This window comes from Lactuca serriola, chromosome 5 (assembly GCF_051521515.1).
Source record: "Lactuca serriola cultivar US96UC23 chromosome 5, Lser_US96UC23_V15, whole genome shotgun sequence".
NCBI lineage: Eukaryota > Viridiplantae > Streptophyta > Magnoliopsida > Asterales > Asteraceae > Lactuca > Lactuca serriola.
The window spans coordinates 250,737,446-250,752,168 of record NC_136412.1 but is presented as its reverse complement, the minus strand read 5'-3'; the positions used below and the strand labels follow the sequence as shown (position 1 = coordinate 250,752,168).

At 33.5% G+C, this 14,723-nt stretch overlaps 1 protein-coding gene across 1 annotated transcript; it reads left to right on the top strand.

Moving 5' to 3' along the window:
• Positions 1–911: 911 nt before the first annotated feature.
• On the top strand, positions 912–2,151 carry LOC145053992 (putative glutathione S-transferase). Its single transcript, XM_079002125.1, has 2 exons — positions 912–1,320; positions 1,437–2,151. The coding sequence occupies exons 1-2, from the start codon at positions 1,003–1,005 to the stop codon at positions 1,785–1,787; spliced, it is 669 nt and encodes a 222-aa protein (XP_078858251.1). The 5' UTR covers positions 912–1,002; the 3' UTR covers positions 1,788–2,151.
• Positions 2,152–14,723: the final 12,572 nt, after the last annotated feature.

Genomic DNA, 14,723 nt, shown 5'->3' with positions numbered 1-14,723 from the left:
TTGATTTTAGTATGTAAAGATTTTTTTTTTTTTTTTTCATTTTTCACTACGAAACCGTAGATGAAAAAATGGTCTACTGTTTCCTCTGAGAAGTCTACTGTTTCCCAAATAGTAGATTAAAAATGATCTACTGTTTCGTCCAAAACTTACGGTTTTAAGGTTTTTTTTTTTTTTTTTTTTTTTTTTTTTTTTTTTTTTAATGAAAAAAACACTAACTTTTACTGTAAAATAGATTTTTCTTTTAATATATAGTAGGTACGATATAGTAGTAAAAAAATTAGTGTTTTTTTCATTTAAAAAAAACCCCAAAACCGTAGTTTTTTTAGAGGAAACAGTAGATTATTTTTAATCTACTATTTGGGAAACAGTAGACTTCTCAGAGGAAACAGTAGACCATTTTTTCGTCTACGGTTTCGTAATGAAAAATGAAAAAAAAATCTTTATATACAAAAATCAAAAGGACGAAACAGTAGACCATTTTAACCACCTACGGTTTCGAGGGCTAGTTTGGAACAAATCCTAATTTTTGGCAAAATAGTGATAAGTCATTAATGAATTAATGAATTTGGTTAGATTAGTAATTTTCCCATAATTTTATAACAATTACAGTTCAATAAAAAAAATCTCTTGCTCCTCATTAATTCATGGTGATGCAGGACTCTTAATGGATACAGTTGAATGGATGGTTGTACCCCTCGACCATGCAATAATTTCCACCATGTGTCCGAAATAATTAATGAGAATAAAGAAAAAAAAGGAGAAGATTGTGTTGGTTGGTTGACAAAATAATAATAAAAAACGGTGTGGGACCCCTCTATGTACCCTATAGGTTTGTTTTTTTTTTTTTTTTTTTTTTTTTTTTTTTTACAAAAAAAAAATAATAATAATTGTCTATATATTCAATCTCTCGTTACTTAATATGGCGAAAGTTTCTCTGTACTTTTTGGGTCAACTTCATTGATAGGGATTGTAATCGGAATTGAAGAAGAAAAAATTTTATGTATGGAAGAAACGGAGGTGGTGGTGTTGGGGTGGCAGCTAAGCATGTTTAGTGCAAAGGTTAGAATTGCTTTGGCTGAAAAGGGCATCAAGTATGAGTACAGACAAGAAGACATACCACACAACAAAAGCCCTCTTCTTCTCAAACTCAATCCGGTTTATAAGAAAATCCCAGTTTTGATTCACAATGGAAGACACGTGTGTGAATCTAAAATCATAGTTGAGTACATTGATGAGACATGGCAGGATAAATCTCCATTGTTACCTTCTGATCCTTATCTCAGATCTCAAGCCAGATTCTGGGCTGACTATACTGATAAGGTGAATTCCGTTTCCACAATTATTTGTTGTGAAATAATAGTAATAGTAGTAACTAATTAATTGTTCTATAGAATATCATACTAACTTAGAAGTTGTTAACAAAAAACAAAATGCAGATTTACGAGATTGGAATGAAGTTAATTATGGGCTCAAAAGGTGAAGAGATGGAAAAGGCAAGACAGGAGTTCTTAGTGTGTCTGAAAGTGTTTGAAGGGGAGCTTGGGGAGAAGCCATTTTTTATGGGTGATGCCTTTGGGCATGTTGATATTGCATTAATATCCTACTACCACCATTTTTATACATATGAGACCCTTGGGAACTTCAGTCTTAAGAACGATTGTCCAAAGCTGTTTGCTTGGGCTACAAAATGCATGAAAAGGGAGAGTGTTTCCACGATCCTTACTGATCCAAACATCATTTATGAGGCTATAATCATGTTTAGAAAGAGCATGAATTTAGAAGACTAGTTGGGTGTAATGAATGTTCGATTTGAATTTCAATGGTGATTCCAGGTCCATCTGGATCGTGATCTGGGTTCAGTTCGTTAAATTAGGGGTGTTATGTTAGGTGATCAATCCATATCTTGTGGGTTGCTTTCACAAAAATAAGTGGATGAGGTTGGAAGAAATGAATCCATATCTTGTGGATTGTTTTTCAACTGTTAGTAATAATATTTTCTATTGAATTTTGAAAAATGTAATTTGGTATGTTTGGTTGTCAAGATATTCCCTGCCTGCCTTCTGGTTTGTAATATAAGATTATATGTAAGATTATGTTTGTTCTATAAAATGACAATGCCACTGGATAGTAACAGAGTTTCAAGAGTATTAAGCACTTAATTTTTAATTACTTCCATTTGTTATGAAATTCTTTACCTTTTTAACATGGGTTATTGTCATCAAAACCTTATAAACTATAGTTTTCGGTTTTAAATAGTGATTGGACATTTTTTTTGTGCATTCTATATAAGCCATTGAACTATGAAATTATATGCCAAAAAAAACCATTTTGTAAATATTGAAGGGGTCATCCAGGAAAATGAAATCAAATCCTACAATCACCTTCCTTCCTGTAAATACTTTTTTGGGAAAATGACTTATAAACCTAACAATTTTCCAAACCGTTCAAAAAAACTCAATTTAGTTTTGTCTGTTCAAGAAAACTCAACGAATTTAACATTTTGTCTAAAAAAGCCCAACTAACTTATACTTTTGTTCAATTTTTATTAGGATCTACCGGCTAATGAAAGTCAATGAATGACATCACTTATGACGTTAAATTAAATATCTGGAAAATAACTTGTAATTTGTAAGACCAACGAAATTATGAAATCGTTCAAAAAACCCCAGTAATGTTTTGTCCGTTCAAAAAAATCCAACGGACTTAACCTTTTGTCTAGAAAAACCCAACGGACATATGCTTTTGTTCAATTCTTATTAGAGACAATCAGATTCATTAGGTATACAATTAGTTGGAAAATGACATGACATCATATTCAATGACATGAAATAAATAGATTAGAGATGCCCCTTATATATCGATTTAGGGTTTGGAGAAGAGAAAAATGAACGACGTATGTGTTCGTTCTCTTGTAATGGCTACTTCTTCTTCTTCCTCTCATTTGTTGTTGTCCAACTCAAGATCTACAAAGAAGATATTTGATTATGCAAACTCTTGTGGATGTGGACGCCATTCTCGGATTTGGACATCTAGAACTAAGGATCGTCTAGAGAAAAAGTTCAGGATTTGTTTGAGCAGATGGGTAAGTGTAATTGAAAGCTTTAACATGTCCATCTTATATCTATTTGGTTGATTATCTTAATAAATTTTTATTTTTGAAGGAACCAAACAAATAGTTCTTGTCTTTGAAGGAACCAAACAAATAGATAGAAGAGGGACATGATAAAACTTTCAATTACACATATCCATATAGATGATCCTCCGTTCTAGATGTCCAAATCTGAGAAGGGCGTCCACATCCATAAGGGTTTGCATCATCAAGTATATTCTTTGAAGATCTTGAGTTGGACATCAACAATTAAGAGGAAGAAGAAGAAGTAGTCCTTATAAGAGATCGAACATAGACGTCGTTCATTTTTCTCTTCTCCAAGCCCTAAATCAATATATAAAGGGCAATTATAATTTGTTTATTCCATGTCATTAAATGTAATGTTATGTCATTTGTCAACTAGTTGTATACCTAATTAATCCGATTGCCTCTAATGAGAATTGAACAAAAATGTAAGTTTGTTGGGTTTTTTAAGATAAAAGGTTAAGTTTGTTGGGTTTTTTTAAACAGACAAAACATGATTGAGGTTTTTGAATGGTTTCATAAGCCATGTCATTCGTTAACTTTCATTAGCCGGTTGACCCTAATGAAAATTGAACAAAAGTGTAAGTTAGTTGAGCCTTTTTAGACAAAATGTTAAATTCGTTGGATTTTTTAACAGACAAAACATAATTGAGATGTTTTGAACTGGTTGAAAATTTCTTTGGGCTTATAATTCATTTTCCCATACTCTTTTCTCTTTAATACTTTCAATATTCTCTGCTTCTTCTTCATCACCAAGAATAAATCTGGGTTTTAAATTTGAGGATTCATTTGTACGTAAACACAATCAATATGTTTGGGTTTAACTTGCCAGTTTCAGAAATGGTTTCCTTGAAGAATGTCAGTTTAGAAACTTCCCATGTTCTTTAGTTATAAATTCATATTATCACTACTAGAAAAATAGCCTTTTACGACGTGCAATTAATGACACACACTGATAGAGGACGCGCATTTGTGCGTGCCCTAAAAATTAATGTTAGTTTTCTAAATTTTGAAGGATAGATAACACGCATTTTTGCGTGCCCCTAAAATTAGTGTAAAAAAAAATACGGAGGGCACCTATCAAAAAATGTGCGTCGTGTAACTGTGTTGCTTTATACTTTCTTTAGGAAACACGCGTTTTTAGGGGGGGAAATGAAATCCAAAATATTAACCACCGCCTATTCATCCCAAAAATTCCCCGGCTCTTCGAATTTGGGCATTCGTCTTCATCCACAGCTTCCTCAATTCCTTGATCCATCACCTCCACCAAAAACCTACTTCTCGGTTCCAACAAGTTCTTACACTCTTAATTCGACCCTAATGAGCTGAGGATTTAGGGTTCTTACCTCCCAGTTATCAATTTGAGCCGATGATTTAGGATTCCTAAATCCGACCCTAATTTTTTCTATCTCACTCTGGTATTTCCATCTCATCCCTCTCGCTTGGTTCAAAACACATAAGGGGCGACGAACACACTATTTATTTGCATATTTTGGTATTCACCAAGATCTGGTTTCCATGTAAGCTTTATGTTTTGAGCCCAAACCATCCTCACGTGATGTCATCAGCTTCTCTTACTTACGCATCTACACTCGGTGGTTCTTTTTCTAGAAGCACCACTCCCGAACCTCAAATCGTGGCTACGCTCCATCATCACCACACGCTGCTCGGTTCTGGATTTGTTAGGGCTTGTTTTATCCATTTATTGCCTCCCTACCACAAGTGATCTTATAACTCTGCAAAATCGACCTCCTTCAATCATCTTTTCTATATCTTCATGTGGTAAGAGCTTCAAGATTTATCTCTTTCCCAATTAGTGAGTTCTTTTGTTTTTACCTGATTACCGAGTTTGTTCTTTCTCGATCTTCGCATGTTTCCTGGAATTTTCCCTGTTAATCGCTTTATTTGCCACGAAGATACAAGCTCTTCAGATACTCTGGTCAAAGACATCACTGGCTCCCCTCCCGTCGCCACTGATTCCTCCACCCTCGCCGGCGTAATACCTTCTTTCTCCTTGCCAACGTCCTTTTCTTCCTTCCTGTCGCCGACATCCTGAACTCGTTTGGTAAGAGTTTAAGGTTAGGGTTCTTAATTTTTTGAGTTGCATATTACTCGGATTTCTTCGATTTTTTTAATTTCATTCGAATCATCTTTATCTTTCAATAAAAAAAACCCAATTTTTGGGGTAAGTTTGATTTTTTTTAACGTTTTGTTTGTTTTTTTGAGCTGCATTATATGAGTTGTTTATATTCAGGCCTCGACTATTTGGGCACAAAGTTTCTAGGGTTCTTGGTGGTGGTCTGGTACCTGGTTCTTTGATTTTGATTGGTGGTGATCCAGGTGTCGGGAAGAGTACACTAATATTACAAGTATTACAAATCATAATCTTTACTTTTCGCATAAACTTATAGTATCTTGTTGTTAATGATTTCTTCATCAAGAATATAACTCTGGTTTACTTGATACTGAAATATAAAAGTTCGCAGCCATTATAGCAGAAGGGAGAGATATCGGTAAACTAGCTCTTGTGCTTTATGTCTATGGAAAAGAGGTAACAACTTACTTTCACCATTAATGTTACTCCATTTCTAAGTTATAACACAATAAAAGCTATATAGTTTCAATTAATGACCCTTTTAATTCATTGTGTTGAGCAAATTGGAAACAGAGCAGATCGTATGGAAATCAACACAGAAGAATTGTTCTTGTATTCAAGTACAGACATTGAGGTGAATGTTCCAAATATACATAACTTAGTAAATTATGAACATATGTTATTACTTATTATAAATTATAAATTATAAATATAAATAGTGTTTTACTTTGCTTTGTGTGTGCTATTTTTAAGGACATTTTGGGAAAAGCTCAAGCTCTCTCTCCACATGCCCTAATCATAGATTTAATCCAAACAGTTCAGCTAATGGGAGTAACTGGAAGTGCTGGAGGTATCTACCAGGTAAAGCTTTTTCTATTTCATTAACCTCAAAAAACATCCATTTTGTTATACATATGATGATGTGGCATTTCCAGACCTTGTATTAACCGAATGTTGTATAGGTTAAAGAATGTACAGCAGCCTTGTTGCGTTTTGCTAAGAAGACAGATATACCCGATTATAGCCATATGATGACGTTGCATTTCCAGAACTTGTATTAACCGAATGTTGTATAGGTTAACACTGCACTTTTCATTTATTTTTTCTTATTAAGAGATTGTACTTTGATAAATCTACTAGGTTATAGCCATTTTTCTCTTATTGCAGGAAATAAGAGTCACTTCCGTGTGATGTTTTCTGTGGAAGTTAGTTCAGGGTATTTCTCAGCAAACCTGCCAGCTGAGCTTACAAGCACAACTGAATTAAAGTTAAAGAATAGCAATAGCAATCAGTGGCAGCCCCTTCTTACATTTATTGAAATCTCAAGACGTTTTTCTCTCAAAGCAAAAGCCATTAGATTCCGGGGAGCAATTGAAGATTGCAACACTCTCCTCCAACAAATCCTTTATCATGTGAGTTCCTATTTTTTTTAAGAAATTGCAACATACTTTTATTTACTTGTTTTCATTCCTTTATATTGCAACACCCTACTTCAAAATAATGCATTTTACTTTAAAAATCTACCCAATTATACCATTATACTTTCAACTTTTGTCTTATTATAACATTGTTTTAACTCGGTAGAATCTAACTAAATGTCTGTAAGTACAAATAATAATAAAATACAGGGTGATGAGGAAGGTGGGGTGTTTACAGTGAGTGTTAATGATATGGGGTGGTATGGATGTTATCCAGAAGATTGTGAAGAGATGATGTCAGCGCCTCTTATCTCTGAGGCCACCATTAACTTGATAAGAAAGATGCCTGTCGATCCGATGGTTGCTCACTGTAAGTTACATATTTATGCTGCTTTTTGCTACTAATCGAACAGGGAATGGAATTGACCATTCCGACTCCTTCTTCCAATGAGGAAGGGTGTTTTTTTTTGTGTTCACTCACTCTTTGATGAAATGGAAGGATTTTGTTATAATTATCAATTACTTTCATCCATATAATCATCAATAAAAATAATATATTTAAAAAGTTTCAAAACTTCAATTAAATTATTTTTTGGTATTTTTCTAAAAGCAAGTAAAAATATTTTTTTGATAATAGTTTTATTTAAAGATTTTATTATGTATCTTATTAAGTTATTTCTATAAACACTTTTTTTAAGTGATGCAATTCATTCCATTTCCTCTAGCCAACCAAACATGATAATGGAATGTAATGATCTATTCCATTATGTTAATTCCATTATGTTGTGATTGATTCCATAGATAATTATTTAACTGATAATTATTTCATTACATAATGTACAACTTTTATGTCAGCGATTTTGATCGAAGCCATTACACTCACATTATTGGTTGCGTTACTAATATTTTTCACATGTAAATGTGTATTTATCCTCCTACACAAAAAGATCAAAAATCAACCTCAACCTCAATCTCAAAATTTACAGCACATGGTAAATTTTATAACATTATATATTTTTGTTATCGTCCTATTTATTATTTTAAATAATTTATAATCACTTACAAACTCATGTGCAGTCAAGTACAAAAGACTCATCTGAGAATATAACTGGACAGCCTTCTGGCTTATCTAAACGGTAAGTATATATTTCTTAAATGTGTTCATGTTGTGGGCCTTATTTATTTGTTAAATAATGACAAACATTATTTAATAAATATTTTATTGTTGATGTTGACATAACAGGTTGCATGAGGAATCAAAATTGGGCTAAGTGTTGATTCTCACATGTCGTTCCCAATTGGAGAAAATTAGTGGAACTCCATCTGTAACCGTATTTTTCCAACTTCTTTTGGTATGTATGTATGTATATAGTCTTTAAATCATTTAATTGTAGAGATATTGATTTTAAATCCTTGGTGGTGTTAGTTCTGGATATTTCTATGCAAACCTGCCAGCTGAGCTTACATGTTGGTGGAGTTGTTATGGAGTTTATTCAAGCTCTCATCCATAAACAACATTCAATTGCATGGTTTTGGGTGTTATTACTAGTTTGTGTTATTCTAGTAGTGATCACAATTCTGGGTTTATACTCTCAGCACCAAATCTATCGTCTTTCACTTACTATGGTATGGCCTGCTTTTCATTATCAGCCACATATCTTGATTCATTACAGCCTATCCAATTAGGGAGTCGTACCCGTATCAGAAGCAACCAGAGCTTGTTGAATTGGTGATCAAGGATTTCAAACAACTTCATAAGGCAAAGTTTCTTGCTATAAACTCAGATGTTGTGAGGTTTCTTTCAGGGTTTCCTGAAGAACTTGAAAGAAAATGCCCTTTATAAGTTTGACAAGTTTGAATTTGGTTGAAAGAAAGGTTCCCTGAAGAATTGTTCCAAATATCTGGGGAGTATCCTTATATTCTTATATTCATTTCTCATCTTCCATTATTATATTTATAGTATATGTGAAAGAAAAACAATTTGTTTTTTTTTCTTAACTGTATCTTCTTCTAGCTTGAATACCAATTGCACTATTACTCCATTATTTGAGAAGGTTCTGAGTAACTTATTTATAGTATATTTTTTTTTCTTCAAAAAACTAGTCACAAAACACCACGTTGCAATAAGCTTAAAAAAACAAGTCAGTTTTTACACATGAAATAGAGCCTAAACCACAATAAGCATAAACCATTTTGTACAATCTAAACACTCAAAGTAACTTATTAGCAGTACCAACCGCAATGAGATAACATTTTAAATAAGCAAATTCCAAACACTCCCTTACTAGATAAAATCATGTCCACTTTAAATAAGCTAATTTCTTTTTACTACAACACTACAGGGAGAGTTAACTTATGGGAAGATTGGGGAATGGCGTTTTGACAATAGGTCATATCTTCGTGACTTTGTGCAGTTTCTATGAGTATTTACTTAAAGTGTGGATACAAGGAAACAAAGCTGCAACTGTGAAGCTTTATAAGTGAGTTGGTAATTTTAATTCTAGACAAAATTACAACTGTAGTTGTATATATAAAACAAACTAATGAGTTATTAAAACAGAGACATGTGGGAGACATCAATGAAAGTTCCTGAATCTAGCTGAAGAGGTGTGTTATTTTTGTTGCTTTTTTAGTTGCTAATAATTTCGATATGTATTATTTGCAGCTTGCTAGGACATTCTATAACTTTTATCAGTCCACACCAACAAAGTTGGCTGGAGAAAACTACTTCCTCCATTCAGGGCAGGTTAGTAGTTTCCCATGATGATGTGTTGTTTCTTGTGTAATTAAAAGCTTTTTGGTTTTAGCTTTTTGATTTTGTTAATAAAAGTTTTTTGGTTTTAGCTAATGTTCAAGTCATTATTTGTCATCTAAACTCGATGGACAACAACCAATTTTTTGATATAGAGGATTTGTTTTTTACATGATATCTGAAACAAGGTGTCCCTTAATAGCAATGTAATAATAGGTTAGATAGTTAGGGATTGTATTTTATGCAATGGATTGTACTTTTTGTATATGATTATTTGTATGACATTAAATTTTAGGCAATGGATTGTATTTTTTATATGTGATATTTTATTTTCTATTATGAGACATTAAATACAGATTTAACTTGAAAATTAGTAAATCTATAAATAATTTTTTTTAAACATTTAAAATTATGATACGCAAAAATGTGTGTCATCTTCATTTATGACATGGCCTTTCTTGACAATGGCTTTCTTGATACGCATTGCGTGTCATTAACACGTGCGTCGTAAGGTTACGACACACGAATGCGTGTCGTCTTCCTTTATCACAGGGCCTTTCTAGATACGCATTGCATGTCGTAAATGCGCGTCGTAAATGAGCGTCGTAAAAGCGCGTCGTCTCTCTTTATGACAGGGCCTTCCTTGACGCGCATTTGCGCGTCGTCTGAGCCCTTTACGACGCGCAATGAGCGTCGTAAAAAGCTGTTTTTCTAGTAGTGTATCCAAGAACGACACATGTAATCTTACTCAATCTGTCGCATAATTTTATAATCATTACTCTCTTATGTGGTTTGGAGAAGTATTTTGTAGCTTTCTTGTTTGGAATTTAGTTATTCATAATTTCTGTTTTTAGCAAATCTTTATTCTCTATACTTTTTAGCAATTTGATGAAATTTTTTCTCTGTATAACTATATATTTATATTATTGTTGATGATTCAAGAACACATTGTATAATTATATTAGTTTTAATCAAAATTCTCAAACTTTGAATACCCAATTCATACATCATTATTCATATTTTTCTATAAATTTTGAATGCCCATAAAGTTATATGCTTCCATCATCTTTTAGGGTTTTCCTTGTTCCCTTATTTCTAAATCCAGGTATGGGATTTGGAATTCTCCTCTGATTTCTTTATATATTTCTACGAACTTCGAGAAATCAATATTACTTACAATATTTCTCATTCTTGTTGAATTTCTAGTTGGGAAATTGTCACTGTAGCCCAACCATCTTTCGTATATTAGTTTAAATGGTCCCTCATGACTATTTTTTGCTTTTAAAGGGCTTTTACATGTAAATGACCGGTCACTATGGTACTTTAACCCACAATTGAAAGTAAAACAACTGTTTGACTTGCCAAATAAGTGGGTGAATTAGCATCGACTTATGGACGAGTGGACTCGTCTTCAACCCAATCCTCCAACTAATCATGTTTAATTATTTCATTAATTTCTACCAACCCACCAACCACCCTTAGAGGACAAGGAAGCGTCGGTGGTAGGGGCATAAAGCAGCATCACTGTTACGCCTCCAAACCGGAACGATGGAAATGTCTAGGGGAAGATGTGGTGACTTCATGTAAAATATCATAACAATTGAATATAATTGAAACATGGCAACAAAAACATTCATACATTGAGCATTCAATTTTACATTGTTTACAACACTTTGTTTGTTTAAAAGTTAAATACAAATAATTGAAAAGTAGAAAACATGAAATGACGACGCCGACCCTCAAGAAGGGTTGAACACCTGTCTACTGGGTTCCAGAGAATACAAGTGATTTTGAAAAGTGTCAATAATTAAGTTGGTGAGTTCATTAGAGTTTTTGTGTGAGAAAGATTTGTAACGTTTTTGCGTAAAATGATTTGTATACTTGTAGAAAATTGAATATTTTCTTAAATGAGTTGTAGATGTATGTATTTTTGTTGGATCTTTTCCTTGTAAAATAATAATATATGTTTCCAAAAAATCCAATATTTTCTTTTGTAAATGAAATGTAGTCTTAGGCCTTAAGACCAAAAATGTACAAGTTTTCTTATGCTTAGAAGTTGTGATGCGAAGTATGAAATTCATGTAAGTAGTGTAACCCTTACTGGTTCCCTCTATGATCACTTACTTATACAAGTTATATATAATTAAGATCAAACGAATAGCCGATTGAATGATTCTGCCCTAAGCCCACAACTAAACAAGGAACATGAAGTAAAGCGGAAATCACACATTCGACTGCCTATCATTTCTTCATTTTATATAACCCTAACGCATATACTAAGAAATTATAGAGAGAACGATAATGGTCCTATCAGAAATGTAAATTGCACTGTACTAGAAAATAGTACACTGTCATTATATTTGTATGTAATCCTTTTTAACGTATGTGTCTAGATTCACCATATGTACTGTAAAATATTGTATTATAGTTTTACTATTAAATAAAACTAACTGAAGTTATTTATGTATTCATACACCAATCGTATTGTTAATACCAAATTGTGAGTTATTATAACCATGTGTGATGACCTATTATGGCCTAATACAACGTTCTTCAGGCGTCGGCAAAGATACAAAATTTGTCACCCCAGGCCTGCCGGCCTAATTGTAGCTAACAGTTTAGGTGCGGGGTTGTCAGTCTCATATAGATCTATACACAAGTGTCACACTCTCCCTCCAAGAGACTCTGGTTATAACGTCAAATCTTTTGTTGGTACTTAGAAAAGTACTTGAAGTGTGTCTCACAAAGCTATATTGACGGTTACGTATAGAATAATGAAAAGCCTTTCTGTAATGAATAAACTGTATGTATGTCTCATAAACTATACATATTATAGTTTACATGTTTGTTTCCGTAATGTATCCCAAACTTAGTGAAATAGTACGTATGTTCCATAAACTATACCTATTATAGTTTAACATGTTTGTTTGTTAAGTACATTTATATAACCATTTATATCAATATGTAGTAATTATCTTGTCTAGTTTCAAAATGTAAGGTTAAAACATTATGTTTTGGGTTGTAACCTACAATATAGTAACTAACTAGGATGTACTCCCTTTGTTATGAAAGTTATAATTTAGTAAAAGCTTCAAAAATCATGTAGTTTCACAAGTCATGAATTTCTTATGATTTTATAACATAGATTATGCAAATAATATCTTATCTTTAACATAAAGATGAAAAACATGTAAATATTTGTGTGATAAACAAAGTTTTACTTGTATTCCCCTCTCCCTAAAAAATGAAAAAGCTTGAAAATGTGGGGGTGTGAACTCGCCTTGAGTTAGCTTTTGTGGATGTTTTGAAGTGAGGCGATGGAGAGTTCAAGCCTAAGATGGAGATGATGAACTTGAAGAGCTTCTTGGAGGTGTTAGTATCCTAGTAAGTTTAACACACAAAAATATGTGTAAAAATGATGGAATCAACATAAAACTTCACAGAAAAACTAGAAGTTCATGAAAGATCTTACCTAAAACCCGAAAATCCAAAGACGGAGAAGAAACACTTGGAGACTCAAGCTTCTCATTGAGAGAGAAGTGGAGAATGGAAGAGAATTTGTCTTTTGGGTGTGGCTAAATGGCTTCTCGCCCAAGGTATATATAGAGGGAGGAGATTCATTCCTAGTTATTTGTTGGTTAATTACATGCCTTACATGGAGAGATGGGGGGGGGGGGTATTTGGATGTTCAACATGGAACTATGGGGGTTAAAAGGATGTAAAGTTGTTTGTGGTTAATTGTGTGCTTTTCGTGGATGCTTGGTGGATAAAAGGGTGTAATGTTGTTTGGAGTTAATTAGATGCTTTTCATGGGAATACGATGGGTATTTGCATGACCAACATGGAGGTATGTTGGTTAAAGGAGTGCAAAGGTGATTGCTCTTGTCATGAATTCAAATTCTCGAGCATTGCACCCAACCGAGATCCATAGACCGAGGAGGTGGTTCTCGGTTCTTAGTGCTACCGAGGCTTCAATCCCTTATTGCCGAGAACTAGGTTCTCGGTTGCGAGGCTTCTAGTCCTAAAGGCTTCTGGTTCCACATTTGACACTTCTAAAGCATATTTGAGATTCCTAATTTCTTAATCCAAGCTTAAACATCTTTTATACAAATTGAAATCTCTAGAAACTTTGGTCCTTCTCATTAAATTTTCAAATGTTTATTACAACAATGATGTGATGTGGTTTTATACTATCTTTAGATACACTTTGTTTGGGTCAAAATTTCTTGGTTGTCACAATCACAAATCGTTGGGGCTTAACCTAGCACAAATCGAGACCTTTTTACCCTAACAAGCCAAACACGATTTCGACCAACACCCTAAAATCTGGTAATGCCGGCTCCACCACCTCCTTCACCTGACTCGATAAATTCATGGGAGTTTCTCAACCTCAACAACTTGCATTACATTTTTTGTGACTGTGGAGACAAGATTGTTGCCAACCAAATAGAGATGCAGAAGCTCAAAGATCAGTTGGGTAATGATTTCATTGTGTTTCGGATTGATCACATCAGTCTCCAGCATAAGTTGGAAGATCATGAAATGAAGTTAAAAGAAAATGTTGTGGTGATGGGCCGTGTTATGGTGGCAATGCTTGGGATGACGGTGGTTGGATTCAAAGTGGTTATTAAGCTTGGATAATTTGTTTGGGGTACATTACGACACATATATATTATAGATATAACGATTATAGATATTCTGTTCTTAGTTTTTTTTTTGGTATCTAAGGATTATGTGAAATGACCGGTGTTGATGACAGTCATTTTGTTCGTTTGCTAAGGTTTTTAATGGAAAAAAAGACCTGAGTTAGTCTCATCCATTTTGTATCTCTTGTCTGACTATTTGAGTTTGGTTGAAATATCATGCAAGAACGAAGAACATAACATATTTTGGGTTGTTGTTCCCCATGTGTGTTGCATGGTGAGGCTAGTTTTGTCATTTGATGCTCACAACGGCTATAAAAATCGGTGTCTCATTCAAAAGGGTACCTCTTTCATTTTTTCTTGTCTCTTTCAAAGCAACTTTGGAGTAAGATCCAAAAAAATTCGACATGATGAAGATTGTTGGTGGACGTGGAAGTCCGACAATAATTCGCACATATCGGACTGTCAATAACCATGGAAGACTATTTTATGCATGTCCAAACCAGGTAAATGTAGTCATATGTTTAGAACCCTAGTTTCACGATTGTTTTTTTAATGTAACCTTTTTTTAAGAATAATTGTATATTTTGTCTAGACAGAACAGAAGGACCACATGAAAAAAAATGGAATTGCATGCATGCAAGTTGAAAACTATTAGGGATCCCAAACTCTTAATATATAA